The sequence below is a fragment of the Gossypium hirsutum genome, chromosome A07 (assembly GCF_007990345.1).
Source record: "Gossypium hirsutum isolate 1008001.06 chromosome A07, Gossypium_hirsutum_v2.1, whole genome shotgun sequence".
Taxonomy (NCBI): domain Eukaryota; kingdom Viridiplantae; phylum Streptophyta; class Magnoliopsida; order Malvales; family Malvaceae; genus Gossypium; species Gossypium hirsutum.
In genome coordinates this window covers 1,770,017-1,796,259 of record NC_053430.1, presented here as the reverse complement: position 1 = coordinate 1,796,259, position 26,243 = coordinate 1,770,017, and the positions used below count along the sequence as shown (strand labels likewise).

Here is a 26,243-nt window from a genome sequence, read left to right as displayed (position 1 = left end):
GTGATAAGTGATAGCTTCGGCTACACTTATCTAATCAGAGACAAGTGAAAGTGATAAGTGATAGCTTCGGCTACAATTATCTGATCAAGGACAAATGACAAGTGAAAAGTGGTAGCTTCGGCTACCTGATCAGTGAAAAGTGGTAGCTCTGGCTACCTGATCAGTGAATAGTGGTAGCTTCTGCTACAAGTGACAAGTGATTTCCGTATAAGACCATATCTGGGATATGGCAGCGGTGTGATATATGCTACTGTATAAGACCATATCTGGGATATGGCATCAGTGAGATATGTGATTTGTGTAAGACCATAGTTGGGCTATGGCATCGATATGTGATATGTGATTACGTGTAAGACCATAGCTGGGCTATGGCATCGATATATGAATATATGTAAGACCATAGCTGGGCTATGGCATTATTATGTGAAGATGTGTAAGACCATAGCTGAACTATGGCATCGAGAAAACGAAGTATTCAAATCTGTAAGACGTTCACTAATTTGACAAATTCTGGTAAATGTTATATGGAATTATGTGATACAAGGAAGTACGAGTTGATAAGATATAAGTATAGAACTTGGTTGATAAATGAATTCATTTGTGATTATATAATTGTTCATATTGAATGTACTGTCCATATGTATTGATAATTCAAATGTTTTAATGAATAAAGTTCTGACATGGAATAAATTGAACACGAGACAAATAATTATGAAATTGAACTCAAAAGAATTCATGAAAATGACGGTTATTGATATATGGAGACATGAGACATTTATATATGAATATGGAAAATGTTTGATAAATGTGTTTATTCATAATTATGGAATTATATACCTCATGTGTACTATTTGCTTAAAGATGATATTTCAAATACTTTGGTTATTTAAGCTTAAATATGAAATAGTATGAAATCAAGATAAGTTGTTATGAAAATATATTTAGATTACAGAGATATGGCTGATATATGTTGTATGATTACATAACGTGAAATTGTGTATATATATGAGAAATTTAATAAGAATTGAGCCCATACACGTTTCTTGTTATTTATATGAAGTGTACGACTGATAAGGGTGATGAAGTTATAAACAGAGAGTTACACGGGTTGAAAACACGGGCGTGTGACTCTCCAGAGTGTGAAAATTTTCTAAGTGTTGCAAAAGTTTCATATGTTTACGGTTTAGTCCCAAACCACCCTGAATGTATGTTTTGGGCCCCGTAGGCCCATATAAGGGACGTTAAACATATGTATGAAAGTTTTTAATTTAGAAGAAATTTTATGGCTGATTTTTACATGATTGATCATATTAAGTTCGGTGATGCCTCGTACCCTATTCTAGGCTCGGAATACGGGTAGGGGGTGTTACAGAACTATTCAAAAGCTTTTATTCAAGTTACTGGGATGCTAAGTTTTTTTTTTAAAGTTCTGCCACGAGCTCCAAATGACAATTCAACAATTGGTATGGTGGATTAGTACTCACTGATGAATAAAAGAACATACCTTAGATTCAATTTGATCTAATGGTCAATGTTGGAGATCAAAGAAAAAAATTGTTTTAATTTTGGTTTGTAAATTCGCGGCGTCCAAATTTGTTTCATAAAAAAAAATTATATAAGTGAAGGGGCAAGAGAGCTTTCGATTTGTGCAAGCAGTGTGAATAGAGAAAGCCAGATAGCATCAATTTTAACAATTTAGTGACTTAAATGAAAACTTTTGAATAGTTTAGTGACCAAAATGAAATATTACTAATAATTTAGGGAGGAATGCTATAATTTACCCTCAACCAAAACAAAGTCACACAAACTTCCTATCTTTTTACATGTGTAAATCTATCATTGGCTGTCGTGTTTCCCTTTTGTTCCACCTCTGACAATCTATCATCAGTGTTTTTTTCCCCATATTTTCCTAACCAGATAAAGTAGCTGACTACTCATCTCTGTAATAAACGCTTTTGCCAAAAAAAAAAAAACCTCCATTGAATATGGCTTTATCCATGGCTTCCACTTCATTTTCAAGCTTCTCAATAATCAGGTAAACTCGAATCTTAATCCTTTTCAAGGTGTTAATGAATACCGACTTATTTTTCTAATAATTAACTGCGTTTTTAAATAGGATTCATCCCAAAAAATTATTTTCGAGAAAAGTTACGACATTGTTACGAGGGGAAACTCGTACGAAAGCAACGAAAGGTGGAGTCTCGAGTGTTTGTGAACCACTGCCTCCTGATAGACCTTTGTGGTTCCCTGGTAGCACACCTCCTGAATGGCTTGATGGCAGGTCATAATTATAATTTTTTTTTTGTTTCATCTCATTGTTCATATAGTAATTTCAATTCTAAATTATGATTTTTTTTTCATTGTTGTAGCCTTCCTGGAGATTTTGGTTTCGATCCACTTGGATTAGGTAAGCATTTTACTTTGTTGATTTGAGTACGGCATATCTGAACTTCCGGTTTTCTTGATTTATAATTGGGAAGTTTATTTGAATCAAATCGGGTTGGTCAGTTAGATTGATTGAACTGGAAATTGAGTAGTGTATTGGTCAAGAGAAAGGTATTGACTCGGTTAATTTCGGAAACGAAACAAATCGGTTGAACAGGGCAAAAAAAGGTAGTTGAATCGAATTTTTAATATTTTTTAATGATTTATTTAATCAAACTCGCTCTACTGGTTGGATTAGTTAGATTGATGAATTAGTGGCCTAACACCATTAATCCTATTCTAAAAACCTTGATAATTAGTTAAAAGTCTAAACATCCTATCGAGAGAAGTTTAAGGGTGTTTAAACGGTCAATTTAATTATTATCTGAATTGAATTACCATTATTTGAATTAATCAAAATTCTAAAAATGTTTAATTATCAATCAAACCGAAGTATACACAACCCTTAGATAGAAATTCTAAAACTCTTAATTATTAAGTGAACCAAAATAGTTCGATTTAATCGGTTAATTCGATTTTAACCGATGCATGCACACCCCTAAAAAAAGTTAGAAATTTCGTTTTGCAAAGGGTCAAATTAAAATTATAAAAAAAAGTTTAGAGGTTAAAGTTATAATTTCTATGTCAGAATTATTTAAATTGAATTATTAACTCTTAAGAAAGGGTTAAAATAAATTGAAATTGAATTATTAATTATGGGAGAGAATACTAAAATTAATTCTAAGTCACTCCACCTTGAATCAATCCTATGGTATGTATATCAACGTTTTTAAAATTAAAATGATGATTCAACTGTTAAAATTAGAGACGACGCGTGATATTTGAATTAGACTCGATAAAAATTAATTATAATATCGATTCAAAGAATAATATCAAATAAATTAAACTAAACTTTTTTATATTATAGTATTTTAATAATTTTTTTTGAATTTTTAGTTATATTTATTTAAATAAGTCGGACTGGTTAAATTGATAAACTAGTGATTTGGTTCTAAAAATATTGGGGCAACACTAGGGCCTAAAATGGGGATTTTTCCCTTTAAGCCTTTCAAATTTTAAATTTTAAATAAATATAATGTAAAAATCCACATTCAACCCAAGAATAATAAATTTATGATTTTCAAAGTGCTGAATATAATCTCATGGTGAAAACTGCTTTATCTCTAACAAAAATGATTACCAGGTTCCGATCCAGAAACCCTAAAATGGTTCGCACAAGCCGAACTAATGCACGCAAGGTGGGCAATGCTGGCCGTGGCCGGAATCCTCATACCCGAACTACTCGAATCCTTGGGCTTCATCGACAACTTCTCATGGTATGACGCCGGCTCTAAACAATACTTCGCCGACCCCACGACCTTGTTCGTGGTTCAAACGGCATTGATGGGATGGGTCGAAGGCCGAAGGTGGGCTGACATAATTAAGCCTGGGAGTGTCGACATTGAACCCAACCTTCCCAACAAGAAGAAACCCACTCCCGACGTTGGGTACCCTGGTGGGTTATGGTTTGATCCTTTGATGTGGGGAAGAGGGTCACCGGAACCGGTGATGGTGTTGAGAACTAAAGAGATAAAAAATGGCCGCCTTGCTATGTTGGCGTTTGTTGGATTTTGCTTCCAAGCTATATATACCGGCGAAGGTCCGATTGAGAACTTGATGGCTCATATTGCTGACCCTGGTCACTGCAACGTTTTCTCGGTATTGCTCTTCTACATAACCTATTCAATTGAGTTAAACTCTAATGCAGTATATATATATATATATGTACAAATTTAATTTGCATTCATTCAAATCAGTTGAGCGGTGTAGGAACGATATATGACATTGCATGTTTGTGTTTGCAGGCTTTTACAACACATTGATGTTCAAGTGGCATTGCAGGGACTCGATCCAAAACTTCGGTAAATATTGTTCGGTCAAAATGTAGTGTGGTCCTTGTATTATATTTAATTTGTCTATTTAATTTTTGTATTAACTTATGATTTTATCTTTTTTAAATGGACTAAATAGAAATATTTTCATTATAGAAGTCAATGAGTAATTTTACAATATATAAACTTTTAATTTCATCAAGGGACTAAAAAGTAATTTTATTAAGAATTACAACTAAAGATGCAACTGACATTGAAAAGTAAAGTTAAGTAAAAATTGGTTATATAATTCAAAAGGCCTTACTCAAAGAGTAATCCTGTACGAGTCAACAGTATAACATGTGAATTAAACTCAACTCACTCAACATATTGTAACATTGCTCCTATACTTTCATCCAAATTTACTCCCACTAAATCTTCTTCCCTCGAAAGCGTAGTCACAAGCTGATTAAAAACAATTTATTTGCGATTACTATGTACCTGTAACATGTTTCTCTAATGAACAAATCAATGCTCTCTATAACTCGTACATTAAAAAAACTAATCAATACTTGATAAGGCATAAAATAAAAAGAAACTCTCTTCCGATATCTCCTTAATTAAAGTAAGTAGATTATAATAGAGCTTTGTAAAAGTACAGTTATTCAATTGAAATTCATCATTAATCACACTTAAATCAAAACATGGGAATAAATTAGATAAATAACACCACGTCCACTTATAAAATGAGTCATGAATATATAGGTGATAAATTTTAATGAAAAAATAATAATAATAATAATTGAATTAAAAAATTTTAATGTAAAAGAAAATAAAGATTTACTTTACAAAATCGAAACTTAAGTAAATTTTATTCACGTGCAAATTAACTGTACCGCAGTTAAATTATCTGTGGCTAATTTTTTTTTTATTCACCTTGTTTTATTTTCGTAGTTACGAAGCTTCGAAATAGAGATGTTGTTTGTGACAATCCCATCCGAAATAGAAGTTAATTTCATGGTTTAATTTTGACCATAGTGTGTATACTTTTCAAACTTTTAAAATTAATCCTTTTAATTTAATTTAAAAAAAATCAGTCATCTAGTTGTTTTGTACAAGAATAATAATATAATTGATAATACTATTAATAATTTTTTTTGCAAAATTTAAATATGTGACATCTTAATATTAATTTTTTATTAAAAAATTAAAATATAATTGATAACATAGACTCGATTTTAACAAAAAATAATTAATAATACTACCAATTGGATTTTAATTTTTTAAAAGTAGATTTCAAGTACAAGGTACAATCACAATTACAGAAGCAATCATAAATAATACATGTCTAATCAGCTAGAAAGAAAACCAACTCAATACAAATCACAATAGATTGAAAATCGAAATATATTCGAAGTTAGACCATAATGAATTTGTATAGTACCTACATGTAGTAAAACTTAAACCTAAATTAATTAAGGGTTTAGAGAAAAAAACCCACGCATAGTAATTGAATATAATGTAACTCAGAATTTGAACACTCGAAGTCCGAAAGTAATAGTATCAATGCTTCATTGACATACAATTTTAAATAATATAAATTTCACTTAAACCTAAATGGCAGTTGGACATAATAAAATTCTCGAACTTGGACGCTAAACGCGAATAGCTTTTATTTTAGCATCACTACCAAGGCCTCGTGGGTATTGGATTTTAATTTTTAGATTAAAATCCTGAAAATTTTTTAGAAGGACTAAATTTCAAAAATCCAAAAAGTACAAGGATTATGGGAAGAATTAGACCTAATTTCAGTAGCAGTGTATACGCCGTCACTTCCATTAATAGCTAAAAGCAGGCCACTGTTTCACCTATCATCGACCACTCTCGTCGTTGAAAACCGCCATGGAAATTCCCCTATTGTTAGAATCAAACCCAACTTACGAAACTGCATCATTTCAATCCTTCCACTCAATGCCATACCAAACTGTTACTATCCCCAAATTAAGCTGATGAGTACCAAACTACCCAAACAAAAATCACTTGCAGAAAACCACACCACCAGGAGACAGCTCTCTTCAATCACAGAGGCCAAGCACAGCCATTCCCCACCAATTCAGTAATGGCCACCACCGTCCCCGTTTTTGCTTTGTTACTATCTCTTCTCATTATCCCAACCCTCCCAACCCTTTGTTCTTCACAATCCGATGCTGATTCCCTTTCGAAGTTCAAGAAATCATTGAAAAATGGCGATTCCAAGTTGAAAAATTGGGTTCCAGGTTCATCACCTTGTAGGAAAAAATGGATTGGTGTTATGTGTGATGGGGAAACCATAATTGGTCTTCATTTAACAAATTTGGGTCTTTCTGGTTCGGTTGATGTTGAATCTTTGCTTAAAGTTCGTAGTTTAAGGACCATTAGTTTGGTGAAGAACATGTTTGAAGGATCGATTCCAAAGTTGAATAAACTCGGTGCTTTAAGAGCTATTTATTTATCGAACAATCAATTCACCGGTGAGATACCAAATGACTATTTTGAATCAATGGGATCGTTGAAAAAAGTATGGTTGAATCAAAACAAATTCAGTGGTAAAATCCCAGATTCGTTGATGCAATTACGGAATCTCATGGAATTACATTTAGAAGGGAATCGATTTTCCGGGAAAATCCCGTCGTTAAAATACCCAAATGTGATGAAATCACTTGATTTAAAAGGTAATAAACTCGATGGTAAAATCCCAGAAAGTTTTTCGAAATTTAATGCTTCTGTATTTGAAGGTAACAATGAACTTTGTGGGAAACCCTTAGAGAAACATTGTGATACAGCTGATTCAAGAAAAGTTCAACAAGAAAATGAAAAACAAGAAGAACCAGATTCACCACCACCATCATCATCACAATCAAATGCCACGGTGGTTATCTCCGCTGTGACACTGGTGGTGGTGGTGTTTTTCGTGGTGGTCGCCATTATTTCAACGAATCGTGTAGATGAGTTAACGAACCACCATAGTTCTAGTAGGGAACCATTAAGGCAAGGTAACAACGTACCTGAGTCAACTCGGCAAAAGCCATTGGAATCGAGTCGAAAGAGTGGTCCTGAAGGGAAAATCAAACGTGGGTCGTCACAAAAAGGGAATAAAAATGGGATGGCTGATTTGGTAGTGGTGAATGAAGAAAAGGGTAGTTTTGGGTTACAAGATTTGATGAAAGCGGCGGCGGAAGTCTTGGGGAGCGGTGGATTGGGGTCGGCTTATAAGGCGGTGATGGGGAATGGATTGGCGGTGGTGGTGAAAAGGATGAGGGAGATGAATAGGTTAGGGAAAGATGCATTTGAAACTGAAATGCAAAGATTTGGGGCTCTTAAACATCCTAATGTGTTGACGCCATTAGCTTACCATTTTAGAAGAGAAGAGAAGCTTATTGTTTCACAGTACATGCCTTCTGGTAGCTTGTTATACGCCTTGCATGGTATGTGAATATCATCTTCATCTTTGATTATTTTTCATTTTCATAATTGCATCATACGTCCCCAAACTATAGCTTGGATTCTAATTTGGTCCCCAAAACTATCAATATCATGTTAATCAGGTCTTTCAACATAGCTATTAGCTTGGGTGTTAAATACTAACTTAGACCTAATTCGAAGAATATTTGAAACATATAGGTTGAATTTTAAATATGTGTGTTTGTATCATATGGATAGCTTGGATAAGACATATTAAAAAACAGTTAATATCATTAAAATTTATGAAGATTATCTTTTTTTTTTTAAGACTTCAACTTCAAGCTGTCTATATAATAAATACAGGTGTTTAAAATTCGATTCACATGCCTAAGATTCAAACTGGCATTTAATGCAAGGGGAAGAATTGAAAACTTTTTGTTAAGGTAGTTTAGATAAAATTATTAATTTTGGGGAGTCAAAGAGAAAAAAAATTGTATTGAAAGTGTTCAATTTTGGATTATTAATTTTTTAAAGGGTCAAAATACAATTTTGACCATGAGAATCTAAGATCTTGTGCACCCAGCAGTGTAGATAGGAGGAGGATGTGGCATTGGCTATATTTTAGTATTTTTAAAAAATTAATAAATTTATAAGTTAATATAACGGTAAAATTCAATTTAGCTCCCTTAAATTCATTATTCATTTCTAGTGCCTAAATAAATTTTCTAGCTTTACTCTAGATTCACCCTTGCTTTAATGCATAAGTTAACATAATAATAAAATTACACTTTGACCTCCTCAAATTTATTATTCATTTCTAACCACCTAAAATAATTTTCTAACTTCATTCTTAGATCCGTCCCTACTTTAATGTCTAAGTTGATAGCTAAGCTCATATAAGAACCTGATTGATACAATACTAATATTTTAAGGACTCAATCAGAATGTTTTAAAATTTAAGATTAAATTCAAAATCCGATCAAATTTTAAGGACATCCTATACAATTAACTCTTTTATATTTATACCAAAATTCAAAAACTAATGCGTTGTTTTTATTATTTGGAGGTGATCGAGGGGTGTTTCATGCAAAATTAAACTGGTCCAATCGTTTGAAAATCATAAAGGGAATAGCTCAAGGACTTGGTTACATTCACACACAATTAAAAATCTACGAGGTCCCCCATGGTAACCTTAAAGCCAGTAATGTACTTTTAACCGAAACCTACGAACCCATGCTAAGTGATTATGGTTTCTACTCTTTGATTGATTCCGACAAAGTCACCCAAGGGTTATTTGCTTATAAGTCCCCCGAGTATATTCAATCCCAAAAAATTTCCCCCAAATCCGACATCTATTGTCTCGGCATCGTCCTCCTCGAAATCGTCACGGGCAAGTTTCCTTCACAATACCTAAACACTGGTAACGGCGGGATCGATATTGTGCAATGGGCACAATCATCGATATCTGAGGACCATGTTGAAGAACTGGTCGATCCTGAAATATTGTCAACTTCTTCGGATTCGATTAATCAAGTGGTGAGTATCATTCGAATTGGAGTTGCTTGTGTTGAAAGTAATCCCGATCAACGGTTAACCATGAGCGAAGTTATTTGTAAGATACTAGAAGTTAATTGAATCTTCGTTTGGTGTACATAAAAAAAAAAAGAAGGATTGTTGAGATTTCCGACAACAATGGATGTCAGAGATTAATCCAAGGAATTAGATATGTTAGAGTTTTTAATACGATATTCTTATTTAGTTCTATCCATGAACTCAAATTAATATATATACTATTAATAATATTTAACAATGTAAATACTTTCGATCTTTTCTCTTCAATGCTCAAATTTGTAATTTTTTTAAATATTTTTCGATGTTGTCTCTACATATTTTATATCATTCATTTTCTGTTGTTAGTATTAGTTAAGTTGACGAATTTTATTTTTATCGACTAAAGGACTTGAGATAACGATAGAAAAATTTGTTGAAATCAAATAATAAAAACAAATTAAAAATGTTCTCATAAACTAATAGGCTTAATTTACGATTTGGCTCTTGAAGTATACTCATTTTCCTATTTTGATATCTAAACTTTTTTTGGCTTAATTTGGTACCTAAAGTACAGTCTCCTCTCAATTTGATACTTAAAGTATGCCTTCATTATATTTTCTAATTCATTTTAAACAGAGGCTAAAAAAAATTGGTGACCAATCACATAGCGACACGTTGTGTAAAAAAATAAGTTTTTCTTTTATCAAATGTATATAAACATTAAAAAATATAAAAATATATATTAAAAATAAGTTTTTTTTAACGTCTGTTAAAGATGGACTAAAAGATATAATAGAGACATAATTTAGACATCGAATTCGAAAGCGAGTGTAATTTAACTTTAGGTATCAAATTGAGCTAAAAAAATTTAGGTACCAAAATGGAAAAATTAGTATACTTTAAGAGCCAAATCACTAATTAAGCCAAAATAAAATAAACCTTTCTTTAAAGGGGAACCATTCTTACCCAGTTGATAAACAGAGGGAATATAGGATTGAATTGTGGTTTTAACCCTTCTACCATGCTAAAATTTGATATTTGATCCTTATTCTTTAATTTGAAATAATTTAACCCTTTTGCTTTTATAATATTATTAATAAGTCAAAATCGATAATACTATTAGCTGCAAACAGCCTATTAAGTATTAAACAGACATGTAAATTTATCATTGGCTTAAACATAGTAATCGGATTTTATGTCATCACTTTAATGTAGATAGACCAAATTACGCCAAATAAAGTAAAAAAAGAAACCCCAAATATAAACATAATAGGAGGACTAAAACTGTAATTAGATCAGGAATATAGATGTCCTTTTAAATTAACATCCCAACAAGCTAGGACATTCTCTAAAAGCAACCCAAAGTTTTGGGCATTCTAAATTTCATTTCAAAGCTAAAGACAACAACAGTTGCGTATTAAATAATCTTTCCTTCCATTTCATTTTTTCAACAAAGTTCAAAGTTTCCTAAATATCTGCTAATTTTCTCGACAATTCAATTAAGTCCCAATTTTTTGGGGGCATGGATTTCATTGAAAATCGGCCAATATTTTGTGATAATGGAACAGGTTACGTCAAGGTTAGTGTCTCTCACCAACACTGTCTTTCATGATTACGCACTTTTTGATGATTTTTTTTGGGGGCTAGTTTTGGTGGTGATGATGCTCCATGCATGGTTTTTCCAAGCATTGTAGGTCATCTGCGAAACAGACATGTCATGTTCGTGATTGAACAGAACTATGTGTACTTAGGACACGAAGCGCAAGCGAGGCGAGGGATGCTCGGATTGAGTTACCCAATCGAGCATGGGATAGCGAGAGATTGGGAAGCAATGGAGAGATTTTGGGAGCATGCATTTGATAATGAGCTTAGAGTTAACATCCATGAACATCCAGTTCTCTTAACAGAGGCTCCATTGAATCCTAGAAACAATAGAGAAAAAATGGTGGAAATCATGTTCAAAGCATTCGATATCCTGGCAACATATATAACTATTCAAGCGGTCTTATCGCTCTACACCAGCAGCTGAACCACCGGTTCGAATCTTAAAACACTTGAACCTTATAAACGACAACTAATGAATGGTATCGTGATTGATGCAAGAGTTGTGATGGACTCAGGTGAAGCAGTCACCCATGTAGTCCCTATCTATGAAGGTTATGCACTCCATCAGCTCGACCTAGCAGAAAAGGACCTAACTGCCTACCTTACCAAGATCTTGGCCCAAGAAGGTTACATTTTCACAACATTGGCAGAACAAGAAATTGTTCGGGACATAAAACAACAGCTTTCATACGTGGCAATGGACATCAAGAAGGAACCTGATGTATCAAGGGAAACTTTGGAGCTCGATAGGCAATACGAGTTGCCAGTTGGGCAAAGTCCTAACTATCGGAGCTAGCAGGTTTACATGCCCCAAAATCCTATTAGACCAGGAATGGAATCAGGCGGTCTCCATGAGATTTTGGTGAGGTCGATAAGGGGTGACATGGATCTTAGAAGAGAGCTGTTTGGGAATGTGGTGCTTAGAGGTGGCACCACTTCGATGCCAGTCTTGGCTAATAGGTTAGCTCATCAGCTACCCAAGGGTGAGAGTCAAGGTGATTGCATCACCAGATAGGAAGTATAGTGTTTGGATTGGTGGCTCCATTTTGGCTTCTCTAAGCACCTTTGAACAGGTAGTGTAGATCTACCATGACCTGAACCCTGAACTGACCCAAAGTCGAAATTGACCTGCCAATTCATGACTCGTGCTCAAAACAACCAAGGCGAAATTGACACATAACTGAAATGATATGAACATAAAACTAGACCAACTGAACCTAAACCCAGAATTGACCCGATCCAAATTGACTTGGCCTAAAATCAAGCCTCGGGTATTTTGATGAGTACTTATCTAATAAGAGATTAATTTCCTAGCAGCTGTGGATTACAAAGGAAGAGTACATGGAATCCTGCTCATCTATTGTTCACATGAAATGCTTTTGAGCAACAACTAATACCTAGCATATACACAAATAAGTTCACACATTAACCGAAATTCTATAGTTCTAATGTATCCTCAGTACTCATCACAATGTAAAGGAAATAACAAATGTACATATTTTCATAGAAATTGCTTTGAGAAAATAGGTTCTAAGGTTTACCTACTTTTATGGCGTAAATTTGCTAATAATCAGCAAAACTAAAAAGGACAATGAAACATAACTAAACACATTAAAAATTATAATCGAAAAGTTATCGTGCCATAACAAAATACGGCACCAAAGCGAACAACAACAGCAATTTCGAACAATTTTCTACTTGAATGAAATGTAATAAGAGCAAAGACAATTTCGGGTATAAATAGAAAACTTAATAAAAACACTAAAACTTGTATTGCACATATAGTAAATTATCATACTTGCCTCTTCAGAGACCAAAAAAATAATTAACTTTCCTCTCCCCCAAGCTTTTAGCTGATCAGATGTTGAGAACGGTTGAGAACCCCTTTTCACCCCTCTTCTAGCTTCTTCCTCGACCAACAACAGAGATAATGTAAGAATCTTTCATGCTATCCCACCCTCGTTTCGAATGTTGGGTCATAATCGCACTAATATTTGCGAACATAGCATGAAAAATCTCTAACAAAATGGCAGGATCTATTAGTCGAAATCGAGAAACTCCATTCGTTTTCTCATGGAGCCCTTCAGATCTGTTGCTTCCCTTTCGGCTTTCTGTGCCTGGAAAAGGGTAAACAGACAAGCTTTAAGTATTGTGTAAGTAAATATTAACGAAACCAATTAAGCTTAGTTAATGCTATGGGGAGCTATCTGTATCTTGCTCGAATTCTTTTATTAATCATCTCGGAATAGCAAATTAGTACAGCTTTCTTTGCCAGTTATAAATAAAAACTTAAAATATGCCATAAGTCCCTATATTCTTCAAAAATTTAGAATATAATCCTTATACTTCTATTTCTAGGAATTTAGTCCCTCTACTTTTCAGATTTCAAATTTCAAGTACAATTGTTAACACTGTTAAATTTGTTGATGTGACATTTTGAAATTAAAAAAAAAATCTCACTTAGTTGGCATGTAACTATGAATTTTGAAATATGAAAAATAAATGGACTAAATTCCAAATTTATGAAGAGTATAGGGACGAAGGCATATTTTAACCTAAATGAAAAAGTTTGCATATATTGTAAGTGGAAATATCCATATAGCTTCTCATAAGATAGGTTCCGTCATATAGATATGGAAACACACGCACGAAAACATGAAAAAGAAACCAGAATTATAAGAAGATCCCTACCCTTTTAATCTCGGCAGCCGACACAGCGGTCATATGAGATGGAAGCTCTTCCTTTTCCAAGTCCTATATGGTGAGTACCATTTCATAAACACAAAAAAACAACGTAAGACAAACCGATTCCACATTTAAATAAAAGCATGAAAAAAAAGGATTGCATTTAAACAGCATACCAGCTCTCCTATTAAGACAACATTCTCCCCACGGATTACATATAGACCCAAGGGGATATCACAGTACAAATTGCCAACAATAACTCGCTCACAAGCGCCTTCTAGAACAACATTAGCTGTGAAACCGGAAAGATATAGCATCAATGATCATAATTCAACACAGTAGATGCAAATAAAGCAGTAAACAAGGAATAAAATCAGGATGAGTTACCAAATTGATCAAACGAACGTAGTAATCCCAAAAGCTTCCGGCCATCTCTAAGCAAGACAAGGAGTTTCTCTGCAAAATATATAAAAGCCCTTATGAATGTTCTACGATATTTATTTTCAACTGCTAGCACACATAGGACTAGATGCATGATGGCCTATGCCAGTAAACTCCATGTCGGGGGGCCTCGGGCCTCCCTTGGTTAAATGGTACAATTGCAACTTTAGTTCCTCCCGAACATTAATAATTCAATTTTATTCTCTTTTAGCCTCTTTGTTAAATAGATAAATTGCATTTTCGGCCTCTCTCAAACATTAAAAGTTCAATTTGACATTTTAATACAAAAACTTTAGCTTTGCCCCACTTCCCAAATTTTTTATCTTTACTTTTATCTCACTCCGGTTTCGCTCCTACACCACGTGTAAGAGGTTATCATGATTAGGTTACACAAATGTATTCAAAACAAATGTCAAATTGTCACATGGCATTGTGAGATTTCAGCCAAAGGACCATGATGGTAACTTTCATTCAATGTTTCGATCGATCAAAACAATGCCGAAAGCTTGTAAATTTATACCCAAAGTAAACCTCTGATCATCTTCAAAGTCTTTCTAACAAAACCAATCCATAAGCCTAGGAAAAAAAAAAGAAAAAAGAAAAAGAAGAAGAAGCCTCTTTTACCTAAACAAACCCATTTCATCTAATTTTGCCCTACCTTCCAATCTAAAAAGAAATAAATTTTACATGCAATACAATATCAATTGCTCCCAATTCTTAAAAAAAAAATCCTAAATTCCCCAAAAAATAGAACAATCCAAGAACATAACTTCACAAAGAAAAAGAACCCCCAATACTGTAAAAAAGTACACAAACATGAATCAACTGAATCAAACAGTTTCATTCAACAAATCGAACACCAAATCAAAGCCAAACCCCCCCGCAAAAAAAAAGAACAAGATAATTTAAAGATAACAAACATAAAAAAAACATTTCTAATTGCATTTTCTTATTTACTACATATAAATCAGAGAAAAAAAAGAGAGATTACTGTCTAGATAAGTAGCAAGGGAAGTGGAGAGAAAGATATCATCAGGGCCAGCCCAAGACATTGAAAATCAATCTTCTTTGATACTTTTTTAAATCCCCGATTCTAAACAAATGGCATTGGATTTGGCCTCCACAATCGACACCCACCCAGTCACCAAAGTTTAAAGCTTTAAACCACTCTTCACCCACCCAAAAAAAAATGGAAACAAAATCAATTCGTTTTTTCCCCCCAATTTATCTTCCTAATTAAGAATAGACCCAAAATAGATCATCACCTAAAGCAGTAAAACCCTAGATTTATTGACTAAATTATACGAAGCGTTTATGATGATGAAAAAAAGAGAGAAAAGAGAGTTATGTTTGTTTAGGTTTAAAGCATAAAGCTTTGGTGGATCAATCATTCACATTCTTTTTTCTTTTTTTTTTTAATATAATAACATTTTTTATTAATTAATTTTTATGAATTATTTTAATTGGGACAGAGTAAAAACAAAGTTAAAAACTCAGCTCAACGGCCCTTTTGACTTTGGGAAACCTAAATAAAACAATTGATTAATGATTATTTAATTTTGGGTTAATCCCGTTTTGGGGCTCGAACTTAGCAACTCTTTTCACATCAAAGTCTAAACTTTTTTTTATTCAAGTGAATTCTTGAAAACCCTAAAATTCAATCCTAATGTGAAAACAATTGTCAAGTTTAAGGCCTAACTTAAATAAAAAAAAATTCAAGCTTCGATGTGAGAAAAGTTGCCAAGTTCAAACCTTAATATGAGAATAGTTATAAAGTTTAGGACTTAACTTGAACTAAAAAAAGTTCAAACTTCAATGTGAGAAAAATTACCAAGTTTTGGTCTTAAATAGTAATTTAACCCTTTATTTTTATTTAAGTCAAAATATGATCCAAATCATTAAACTTTTTGTAAACTTTTATTTTCAAAAATTTAGTACCTCTTACTTTTTTTTTAATTTAAATCATTCAATTTAAGCCTTTTAATATTTGACTAAATAGAAAAATTATATTTTTACCCCCTCCAAAGATTAATTCTTTTTTCACATAATTTTTTTAACTTTGACTCTCCAAAATTTATAATTTTATTTCGACCTTCCTTAAACAAAATTTTTAGTTTTTTTCCCTGTACCCTAACTGTGTCACTTAGTACGAGTAAAAAAGATCTATTTCATCACTTTAACAACAATGCCTAATGGTGTTATTAATTTGGACCGATTAACAACATGAAAGGATTAAATCTTAAATTTTTACGTACTAGAGGGATTAAAAATAAAATTAGACCAAATAATGAAATTGGGTTTTATTAATTATGATAATTTATTGCTTCAATTATTGGCTTAGGACTATTTGGAGTAATTTAATTATTGGTTTTTCTATGATAATTGAAGCTGTTTTTGGAATCATTGGGGCTTAGACCGGACTTGAAGTTCATTTGGGTTGTGAACCAGGGCCAGTCCGGTCCAATCTTGGGCCACCTTATTTTTCTGGTACATAACTTTAGCCCAAACAATCACAGAATCTATCAATGGACGGCTAAAAAAAGGTTTAATTCTTTTCTAGTCTCTCTACTATGATGAAATTTAGAATTTAATCTCCTCTACTTTAACTCGACATAATTTGGTCTCTCTACATTTTATGATGCTAGCAGTATGTCCCAATTGATAGCACCGTTGTTTTTGTTAAAATGACGATGCAAGAGTTTTTTTTATTATCTTTATTCGGTCACACGGTCGGTTAAGGCTATATAAAAATTCAATCAATTATATTAAACTAATAATAAATTTACATGTTAACTGAACAATTAGTTGGTTTGGTTAGAAAACTGACTTGATCAACATTATTTTCTATTTCTATATTTTTAGGAAAAATGTCATGTTCGAGTAACAAAAAATCTAAGTACCAAATTAGGAAAAAATGTGGAATTTAAGTACCAAATGTTATATTAAACATTTTTTTGTATTTTTATAATATCAAAAAAATATAATTTCATTTTTTTAGATGAAAAACGAATTATTTTAAATTGTTTTAATTTTCTTTTGGGATAAATTTTAAAACTATACATGTATTTTGTCTAATGTGTAATTTTATACAAGATCTTTGATTTTATGCAATTTTATACATTAAATTTTGATTTGATTCAGTACTTACAAATTATTAATACAATTATTGATATAGACGTTCATATATTGTACGTACATATGATTATATTTATTCAATATAAAAATAAATTAATGTATTTATTTCTTTATATATGTATAATTGAATCAAACATAAAGTTTCATGTATACATTTGAACCAAAATCAAAATTCTATATATATATAATTACACCAAATCAAATTTTATATATAAGTTTGATATTTATCTCGATTTTTCGTTTTGTACACATATCACATTTTTACTTTCTTTATGGTTTTAATTGTAAGTTGTTTTACACTAAAAAAGAGTGTCCTATTTAAAATTTCTTTTACCTTATTTTTTTCTTATCATATTTTATTTTTTTTATTGCTTTAAGTGAAAAAATATATAATAAAAGGAAAATTCAGAATATATTAAATACTTATTTTTTTTGATGAATTACAAGAGGAGGAAAAAAACTTTAACAATAATACGACTAGCATGACTCAAACCCATATCACATTTGGAGTGGTGAACACCTTTACTATCGTACTATCACATAAGTTCGTATAGGTACAACAAAATAAATATAAATATATTTGTATACACTATAAACACCAATATACAACAACAACAAATTTATAACACGGCAGGGACTTGCATTTTATTGCCCATTTTGTCCACAACACAATGTGCAACATTCAATGCAACCAATGAATGCCAATGCAGTGAAAATCTGTGTTAATACAATGGCACATTGATCATTCATCTTTGAACAACATTGTATGCAGCACATGCAACAGCATCGATTACACATCCGACCACAACAATTCGATGTTGCCTTCAAGAAAATCTCGGCTGCGTCAGGTAATTTCGGTTCTTCGAATCCTGGACGGATGTTTTCAGCGGTTGCAGTTAGGTCACCGAAGCCAACTGAAAGGCTTTGAAGCAGTGTCTTTCGAGGCGCTAAAGGATCTTCGATTTTGTGGGGATCAGTTTTCTTTACCTGTATCAAAAACCCCAACTTTCGTGAGTCGAGGTTGACAATGATAACGGAATTGCGTACGAGGGAAAGGCATACCTTTTGAGCTCCGGAAGATTCTATGGCCTTGTCTATTTTATTTTTCTCGAGCAGGACCATTCGGGTATACTCGGAGATATTGCAAGTCACTTTGCTCAATTGTGCAACCTGACATTAACAAAAACCGATAACATCAGCAATGGTTTTACTGCTACGATCTATGATTCCACCGAAAAACAAACCTTTTGCTCGAGCTGTTTATTTTCCGAGAGCCATGCCTGAGCCGTGAGTAGATCGATCTCCTGTCTTGCTAATACCTGTAGAAACGAGGGAAATTACGAACTTTTAAGAGATAACATCTCTCTGGCCCCCTTCTTGGAGGGGAAAAAGAAAAAATAGCTGAGTAGTAGGTGCCTTACTCTGTCGAGAGGTATGTCTTTAGCCCTTACTATCTTCAAGTCCATGACAACGCTACTCAAATCTCCTAAGATACCTTTAGCTTTAAGGGTGTCGGGAAAACTGCCTTCGTACCTCCCGCATATTGTCAACGGACTTTCAAATGAAAGATCGGGAATGCATGAAGAGTACACCTATCGATAAAAAGGAATCCGAAGAACATACAAGGTAAGCACGGATGGGATATATGTAAGAACACTCAAAATATGCATCACAGTAAGGTGTTTGTTGTGATATAGACAAATGAAATCGATAAGAACTTTACAAAGATACCTCAATTTGTTCATGATCATTGAATGCATCAACGGTTATATCAGCAAGAACAGTAGAGAAAGCATTGCTAAATAATTTTTGTATCCGATTTTCGATTAAATCTGACAAAAGATGAGGGAACAAGATAGTAAGTAATGATATAGGACTTGTAAGGATGGATATGAAGTAAAAGCACATACAGACCTAGATCACAAACGGCATCGAATTCTCCCCGGCCGATCATGGCAAGCATGCGGAGGAAATAATGATTACAAAATGAACCTGCGATATTTCCGCAAAAGAAGGTAATTAAAACTTATCCGTTTTCAGCATATAGGAGCTCCAAATACCGAAAAGATTACCTATCCCAAAAGTATGTATGCGTGGACAGAGTGATCCACTGTTTTTCAAACGCTTTTTCATCTGGTCACTTATGTTTCTCTCATCTTCAACAGCCCCATCAGTAATAAGAAAAATCATCGGAATTGAACCGCTCGTGTTTGATAGCATCTCATATGCCTGGCAGATAAGCAAAAAGTTAATAACACGGAATAGATCGTTGGAAAATAATACGAGAAGTTTCAGACACACACATGTTCTAGTGGAATTGATATAAATGTACTGCCCTCAACAGTTGATTTCGTGCTAAGCCATGTCGTGGCCCTTTCGATTGCTTCCTTGGAAGCCAACTCCATGGATGTTGAAAATAGAGAAGTCTCACTACTGAATGTTATAATGTTGAATGAATCTTCAGGACTGAGTTTAGACATGGCAGAAGATATTGCATTCTTAGTAGCCTCAAGTGGTCTCCCTTGCATGCTGTTAGTTATATCAATGACAAATACGACCTCCTTTTTGAACACCTATCATTAAATTCAATAAAATGAGGATAGATACCAAAAAAGGAAGCAAACTGAATTGAATAGATACCAACCTCCGTACTCTTTTGACTTCCCGGTAAAAGATACACACAGAACATATCCCTTTGGTCATGATCATATAAAGGTGGAGACTGTAAAAGGACACCTCCGAACATGTTACTCGAAGAGACCTATAAAAACATGCGAACATTATGCAAATAAGTATCTCAATCATGGAGAAATGATAACTTGACAGCTACGTTAAGTTCTACTCTTACACTATATGTGAAACTAAAGTCCGTTTTAGACCAAGTCAGAACTTCAGATTCATACAAAAACGAAAACTTCTCAGCATGCCGTTTTGTTTCCTGCAAAATATGGGGATTTAGAACAAACAATATCATTAATCAATAATGAATCTTAATCAAAATATGCACCTTCAAAGGATGGCTAGTAGCCTTGCACAAGATGCCAGTTACGATACCGGAGTTCACATTCAACTGTATCTTTTCTTTCTTCGATATTTTCCTTACAGCCGGAGTAACATATTCAGGAAAACTAAAGGGCACGATTAAAGTAAACTGACCGCCGTTATACAATAATTTTTGAGACCAACGAAGCTTAATCGAGATATTAGTGCCCCCATCAACCTGGAAATGTAAAACAAAAACATTCAGCTTAAACTACATCGATTTGAATCATTATAACTTCGAAAAAACCCGATTATACCTGCGGTATCGTTAACATGAATATATGCGGCTTCATAAAACCACCATCTTGCGGTCTCGCTTTCTTTTCGATACACTTACTTTCTTCTAGTCCTACTAGTTCAGTAGAATAGGATTTCTTAGGAAGATCAACCTCAACACCTAGAATTGAACCCTGTTAGAGCCAAATGATATATATATTATTGCTTTGAAACCATTAAATAGGCACAATTTCAACTAGTTAAACACATAATCAAGTTAAAACAAAAAAAATAAACAAATTGGTTTTTTTTTTCTCTTATGCAAAAAGCACATCCCTTTTGGTACCATCAAGACCATATCTTTTTCTTCAAAATGGCTGCAAAGAACCTATTTTAGAGGGTATTTTTTAGGTTTTCTAATCTTCACATGTTGGTTTATAATCCATAGAAATTAATCTTTACAGGGTTCGTGACTAACACTCCAAAATGGAGGCTTCTTATCCATAGAAACTAATCCTTTCAGAGTTCATGACCACCCCTCCTGAATGATTTCTTATCTATAAAAACGAATACTTTAAAGGTTCGTGGCTACTCCTCCTAAATGGATGTTTCTCATCATAAAAACTAGTCATCTCAAGGTGTGTGGCTACCCTTTAGAAGCTTCTCATCCATAGAAACTAATCCTTTGCGGGTTCATGACCACTCCTCCAAAATGATTTCTCATCTACAAAACTAAGGACTAGTTTAGGAATGTTTTTCAAAAGTGCTTTTAGGAAGAAAAAAAAACTTTTGAGGAAAAGTTAAAATTTTCAGCTTTCTGGAAAAAAAAGTGCTTTTCGGCCAATTTTTTCGCCGGAGAGTAGCACATATTCTCTCAAAATGCAGCTTATTTAGAAATATTTTTTTCTCAAAATTGCTTCTTCTTCTTTTTTCCCAATAAGACTTTGTGAGAAGCATTCCTAAACTAACTCTAATTCTTTCAGAGATCGTGACTACCCCTCCTAAATGGAATTCACAGAAACTAATTCTTTACGGGTTCGTGACAATCTCTATTAAATACTAAACATTTCCGGGATCGTGATTACCCCTATTAAAAATGGAGGTTTCTCATCTATAAGATCTAATCCTTTCAGGATTTGTAGCTACGCCTCCCCTCTAGGTTTCTCGATGATGTAGATTGGTGATAGTGAATCCTATAGTTCAGACATGTTGGACCGCAATGAGCTCGATACTTTAAGCAAAATCCGGTTACAACACCAAATTTGACTTGGATCGACTCGAAATATAGTCCCACCAAAAAAATTCAGAATCAAATAGAAAAGGTAACTTATTGAGCTGAAAAAGGGAACTTGAAGCTAAGATCAAGACAAAAAAATAGTGAAAAAACAACCCCTTTTTATGAAAAAAATATCAAAAATTCCCAATTTTCCATTAATGAACAAACAATTTGAAGACAAACCTGGTTTCCCATAGGGACAGCAATACGACAATCACAAGAATGACTACCCATAACACAATGGACCCTCCATTTCCCAGAAATTTGAACAAAAGCAGTATCCCCATAACAATTAACTTCAAGATCAACCCCACTCATCTGTAATGGAATCAAAGCCGGTGGATCACACCTGCCGTACACGTGAGGCTGATAACTAGGGAAATCCGGGTTATCAACAAACCTCGGGTCGGATATAACCGCGTAAACCATCGGCGCAGATGGTAAGTAATAATCGGCTAAACCTTGAACAGGTGGAGACGGCGGTTTCGGCGCCGTCATAACTGCTTTGTCTTTACCTAAATATATCCGTTTCGCTAGCTTTAAACCATCTTCCACTGCCTTTGCAAAATCTTCCGCCATTGACAAGACCAAAATAAAAACACAAATCCCACCTTTTTGCAGAAAAAAAAAATATCGGATTTTTTGCAGAATAACCCAAAAAAGAGAAGAAATTGAATTTAGAGGCAATGGGTTTACTTCAAAGATCGGATTTTTTTGCTTTTTGGGAGCAATTGATGTTTAGTATCTGATTCGTTTGCGTGTATTGTTCTTCGAATAATAAAGATAAAAGTGGACTTTGTTGACAACGGTGAATGATCGTTTACTTCACATGATTATGATATTATCATACATTGCGCGTTAGAAACGAAGGAGATGGTATACGTGGCGAAATTTGATTGGATGGGAAGTGGGGAAATGATTGTGTGCGGGGTGATGTTTTTGGGTTCGTTTCTTGGTGTGATTGGCTAAGCGACGGATTTTACTAGGTATAATTTTGCTTCTAGTCCTTGTAATCTTATGGTATTTTTAATTTAGTCCTTAAACTTTTAATTTTGGATTTAATAATAGTTTAATGGTGTATCATTAGCTTTGAACTATTTTGAAAAAAATTAATTGAGTGCCTGTAAATATTTCGCACGAGTCATTGAACTTATAAAATTGACTAATTAACTCTTTGATTTACGTTGATCATTAGTTTTTAACTAAATATGTATATTTTTAAAATAAAAAATTCACTCACACAATTAATATTACATGCTTCGAAGATTAAAAATAAAAATAAAAATATCAAATCTGAGGTTGAGATTTTTTTTTTTGAATATGGTGTTTAAGGTAAACATCGTCTCAAATCAACAAAGTGAAAGTCGATTTTTTTCTTTTACTTACATGATGACTTCCCATACATTTTTAAATTAATTAGATGAGAAAAATTTTCATTTTAATTTAAAAATATCGTATATCTTGATTTAATAAAAAAATTTGACGATGTTATTAATTAGACTTCAATATCAAAAAACAAAATTCGAAAGTAAGATTAAATTTCAAATATGTAAAAATTACAGGGACTGGGGACAAAATTAAACCATTTTATGATACTGACGCGAAGCAGAGGATAGTAAAGTCTACGTAGACTCCAACTCTAACGGTTAGTTTAGTTCCTTACTTTTTTATTATATTTACTACCAACGTCTCTCTGTAGGCCGGTCCAGTTGCTTTGCCGGCTCATTCATACCACCTGTATTTATACCCTTTTTACAACGGATAAGTCGGCAGATTTTTTGGGTGAAAAGATATTTTCGGTCCCTCTCAATTTTGATATTAAGCAAATTAATCCTTCTCAAAAAATCAGGACAATTTAATCTATGCCAATTTTGAAAATGAATAAATCAAGACAATTAATCATAGCATTAATATTTTCTATCAATTTTACATAATTTAAGTTGTATAATAATAAATTTAGCTCTCAAAATATACACATTGAGATCTTATTTTGTTATTATATTAATCAAAATACGGTATAATTGATAAAAAATATTAATTACCATAATTAATTTATTTTTAATTACTCACTCTTGAAATTAACAATGATTAACTATTTTAATTTTTTTGAGAAAAAACTAATTTACTCAATATTAAAATTAAGAGGACTAAAGAAGTGCTTTTACCAATTTGGCATGCAAGACAGTTTTGTGAGAGGAATCTTACGCCATCCTCACATGCAATAATAATATAATTGATATACACTACATTAATTATTGATTGTCTATCTGTCTCTTTCTCCACAGTCAACCGAAATGCATACATAACCAACTTGAACTTGATATCAAATGAATCACTGAAAACCAATATCTTTATTTTTACTTGAAATTATTGTTGCATATGAAATTAAGGAAACAAATCTATACTCTCAAAAACGACCATTAAATTTATTGGTGTTGGAGTCCCACCGAATTTTCGTTAAATAATTTTTTTTTAAAACTCAAAAAAAATAAAAAAATTTTGTTGACAGCTTAATGATCACGTCATTCTCTATGGCACCACCAAATAAAAAATATTTTGAGTTAAAAAAATCTGACATAATAAAAGTAGTGACGCCAATCTATTTGGCTCCACTACTATTCTACTATTGGTCACGCCAAATAGATTGACACCTCTTCAAAATTTATTTTTTGGCCCACGAATTATATGAAAATATTGATATCGGAGATAATATTTATGCAAATGACAACAAATAAATTGACAGCATTCTAAAAATAATTTTTTTAATTCTAGTATTCAATGACCAGCTAACATGGGAAGTGGGCGATGCCAGTCTCTTTAGTTTCACCCATTTTCACTATTCATTTTAAGTTATTTACATACATAATAAAAAAAAGTAGATTTTTTTATAATTAATAAAAAATTTCAAGTCATTTTTATAGGAAAAAGCCATTAAATTACCTTTCTAAAATTACCAAACCAACCACAAAGTGAATCCACAAAGAGATTTCTTGAGATAAGATACCAAAGGTTAATTTTGGTAAAAATAGATAATAGTTGAGTTGATGTTCAATCAAAGTCTACTTAACCTTATCCACTACTTTTAGGGTAATAATTGATGAAGTTGGAACCCCAAAGGCATGGACCATATTAAAAGATTTGAGGATTTGAAGATAAAATCCACTACTTGCCCACTAATTTTCTTTTCTAATCCCATTTAATATGCTCAAATTTAATAGAGATTGAATTTAATCTAAGAAAAATATTAAATTAGTGCCCCACTAAACATGTATGAAGTTGTCAATTGAGTCATTGATATGCAAGTTTTCATTGATATTAAAATTTGGGTTCAAAATTTGAATAATTTTTTCGATTGAATCTGAGCTTGTTGCTATTATAACTAGTGGTGAAACGTGATACTAAATTTTGGAGGTTTTGATTAAAATTTTCAAAAAAGAATTTGTCTAATTAATATTTAAATTTTTTTGAGGAAATTAATAAAATTTTTGGAATTCTAAAGGGTTTAATTAAAAGTTTCAAAATATTTGTAGGGCTTAATTAAAAATTTCAAAAAAATTGCGATCTTAAGTAAAAATTTCAAAATTTTTGAAGGGCTTAATGAAGATTTTTCATATTTTTATGAGCTCTAGGCCCCCTTTGACTCCTCTTTCGCTCTTCTCCTATTTGTAACAATCTAGAGATTGTGAGTTTGAATGAATGGAGTGGATGATGAAATCGATCAAATCATTAGTTTTTGATCGATTGGTTTGACTGATTTAATTAAAAATTTTAATAAAAATTATAAAAAAAATATTTCAAAATAAAGAAAATTAGTTCAACAATTGTTTCGACTAACTTTGACCGGTTCACAAGTGAACCAATCTAACTCTTTTGGAACCAATATCACAGTCAATTCTCGGCTCAACCAACCGACTCAATTTAAACAATATTGGTTTGAATGTACTTAAAAGCACAAAATCTTCCGCTTAAAAAATTTATATCAATCTACAAAAATATTAGAACTATCCAATTTTTCATCGTTCTTAACTAGGGGTAATTCAGAATTTTTTTTAAAGAGGCCGAAATTGAATTATAAATTTTTAAATATTTAAAATATAATTTTATCATATATTAATTTATAATTTTTTTTGAAATGATTTAATAGAATTGTTTTCAGTTTTGAGAGACCTAGGTATGATTTAACTATATATGAATTTACAATTTAAACATTTTAAGAGATTTGTATAATAATATTTTTTTCATTTTTGAGGACGAAATCCATACTTGCAACAAGATAATTTTATTAAAATTTAATAATCATATTATTAATATATTAATTGCAACAAGAAGAAAAAGATATGAAAATATGTAAATTTCCTTTTCAAAAAATATAAAATTTCTTCCGACATCACGTTGATGTAACCGGATGTGTCCTCTTTGTCAAAGATGGGTTTCAAGTTGCACAACTTACGGGGAAAAGTAGAGCAACAGTGGAACACAATTAAATATGCAATTAATTAGATTAATTTGGAATTGTGTTTTACTTCTTCTATTAAAAAATAATAAATTAATTTTTA

At 32.5% G+C, this 26,243-nt stretch overlaps 4 protein-coding genes and 1 pseudogene across 4 annotated transcripts; 3 read left to right on the top strand and 2 right to left on the bottom strand.

Moving 5' to 3' along the window:
* Nucleotides 1-1,845: 1,845 nt before the first annotated feature.
* On the top strand, nt 1,846-4,474 carry LOC107929879 (photosystem I chlorophyll a/b-binding protein 6, chloroplastic). Its single transcript, XM_016861413.2, has 5 exons — nt 1,846-2,035; nt 2,117-2,281; nt 2,370-2,407; nt 3,629-4,143; nt 4,290-4,474. The coding sequence occupies exons 1-5, from the start codon at nt 1,986-1,988 to the stop codon at nt 4,305-4,307; spliced, it is 786 nt and encodes a 261-aa protein (XP_016716902.1). The 5' UTR covers nt 1,846-1,985; the 3' UTR covers nt 4,308-4,474.
* A 1,940-nt stretch (nt 4,475-6,414) lies between these two features.
* Nucleotides 6,415-9,395, top strand: LOC107929902 (pollen receptor-like kinase 3). Its single transcript, XM_041117123.1, has 2 exons — nt 6,415-7,759; nt 8,803-9,395. The coding sequence occupies exons 1-2, from the start codon at nt 6,415-6,417 to the stop codon at nt 9,369-9,371; spliced, it is 1,914 nt and encodes a 637-aa protein (XP_040973057.1). The 3' UTR covers nt 9,372-9,395.
* Nucleotides 9,396-10,926: 1,531 nt separating this feature from the next.
* LOC107929976 (actin-like) lies at nt 10,927-12,398 on the top strand (annotated as a pseudogene).
* Nucleotides 12,399-12,484: 86 nt separating this feature from the next.
* Nucleotides 12,485-15,422, bottom strand: LOC107929975 (sm-like protein LSM1B). Its single transcript, XM_016861534.2, has 5 exons — nt 15,010-15,422; nt 13,965-14,033; nt 13,754-13,869; nt 13,584-13,646; nt 12,485-13,009 (listed from the first exon to the last, which is right to left on the bottom strand). The coding sequence occupies exons 1-5, from the start codon at nt 15,068-15,070 to the stop codon at nt 12,932-12,934; spliced, it is 387 nt and encodes a 128-aa protein (XP_016717023.1). The 5' UTR covers nt 15,071-15,422; the 3' UTR covers nt 12,485-12,931.
* A 2,124-nt stretch (nt 15,423-17,546) lies between these two features.
* LOC107929945 (inter alpha-trypsin inhibitor, heavy chain 4) lies at nt 17,547-22,519 on the bottom strand. The gene is made up of 13 exons (XM_016861495.2): nt 21,871-22,519; nt 20,453-20,605; nt 20,161-20,373; nt 20,002-20,091; nt 19,798-19,914; nt 19,457-19,726; nt 19,226-19,382; nt 19,068-19,145; nt 18,885-18,985; nt 18,575-18,745; nt 18,398-18,472; nt 18,216-18,323; nt 17,547-18,140 (listed from the first exon to the last, which is right to left on the bottom strand). The coding sequence occupies exons 1-13, from the start codon at nt 22,264-22,266 to the stop codon at nt 17,799-17,801; spliced, it is 2,271 nt and encodes a 756-aa protein (XP_016716984.2). The 5' UTR covers nt 22,267-22,519; the 3' UTR covers nt 17,547-17,798.
* Nucleotides 22,520-26,243: the final 3,724 nt, after the last annotated feature.

Bases quoted from the DNA above. Each gene is read 5' to 3' on its own strand.
- LOC107929879 (XM_016861413.2), top strand. From the start codon at position 1,986: ATGGCTTTATCCATGGCTTCCACTTCATTTTCAAGCTTCTCAATAATC. The intron at 2,036-2,116 runs GTAAACTCGAAT...GTTTTTAAATAG, and splicing joins TCAAGCTTCTCAATAATCAG to GATTCATCCCAAAAAATTAT. The intron at 2,408-3,628 runs GTAAGCATTTTA...AATGATTACCAG, and splicing joins TTTCGATCCACTTGGATTAG to GTTCCGATCCAGAAACCCTA.
- LOC107929902 (XM_041117123.1), top strand. From the start codon at position 6,415: ATGGCCACCACCGTCCCCGTTTTTGCTTTGTTACTATCTCTTCTCATT. The intron at 7,760-8,802 runs GTATGTGAATAT...TATTATTTGGAG, and splicing joins CTTGTTATACGCCTTGCATG to GTGATCGAGGGGTGTTTCAT.
- LOC107929975 (XM_016861534.2), bottom strand. From the start codon at position 15,070: ATGTCTTGGGCTGGCCCTGATGATATCTTTCTCTCCACTTCCCTTGCT. The intron at 14,034-15,009 runs GTAATCTCTCTT...TATATTTTGCAG, and splicing joins CCTTGCTACTTATCTAGACA to AGAAACTCCTTGTCTTGCTT. The intron at 13,870-13,964 runs GTAACTCATCCT...CCGGTTTCACAG, and splicing joins ACGTTCGTTTGATCAATTTG to CTAATGTTGTTCTAGAAGGC.
- LOC107929945 (XM_016861495.2), bottom strand. From the start codon at position 22,266: ATGGCGGAAGATTTTGCAAAGGCAGTGGAAGATGGTTTAAAGCTAGCG. The intron at 20,606-21,870 runs GTTTGTCTTCAA...TGGCTCTAACAG, and splicing joins CTGTCCCTATGGGAAACCAG to GGTTCAATTCTAGGTGTTGA. The intron at 19,727-19,797 runs GTTGGTATCTAT...ATTTAATGATAG, and splicing joins GAAGTCAAAAGAGTACGGAG to GTGTTCAAAAAGGAGGTCGT.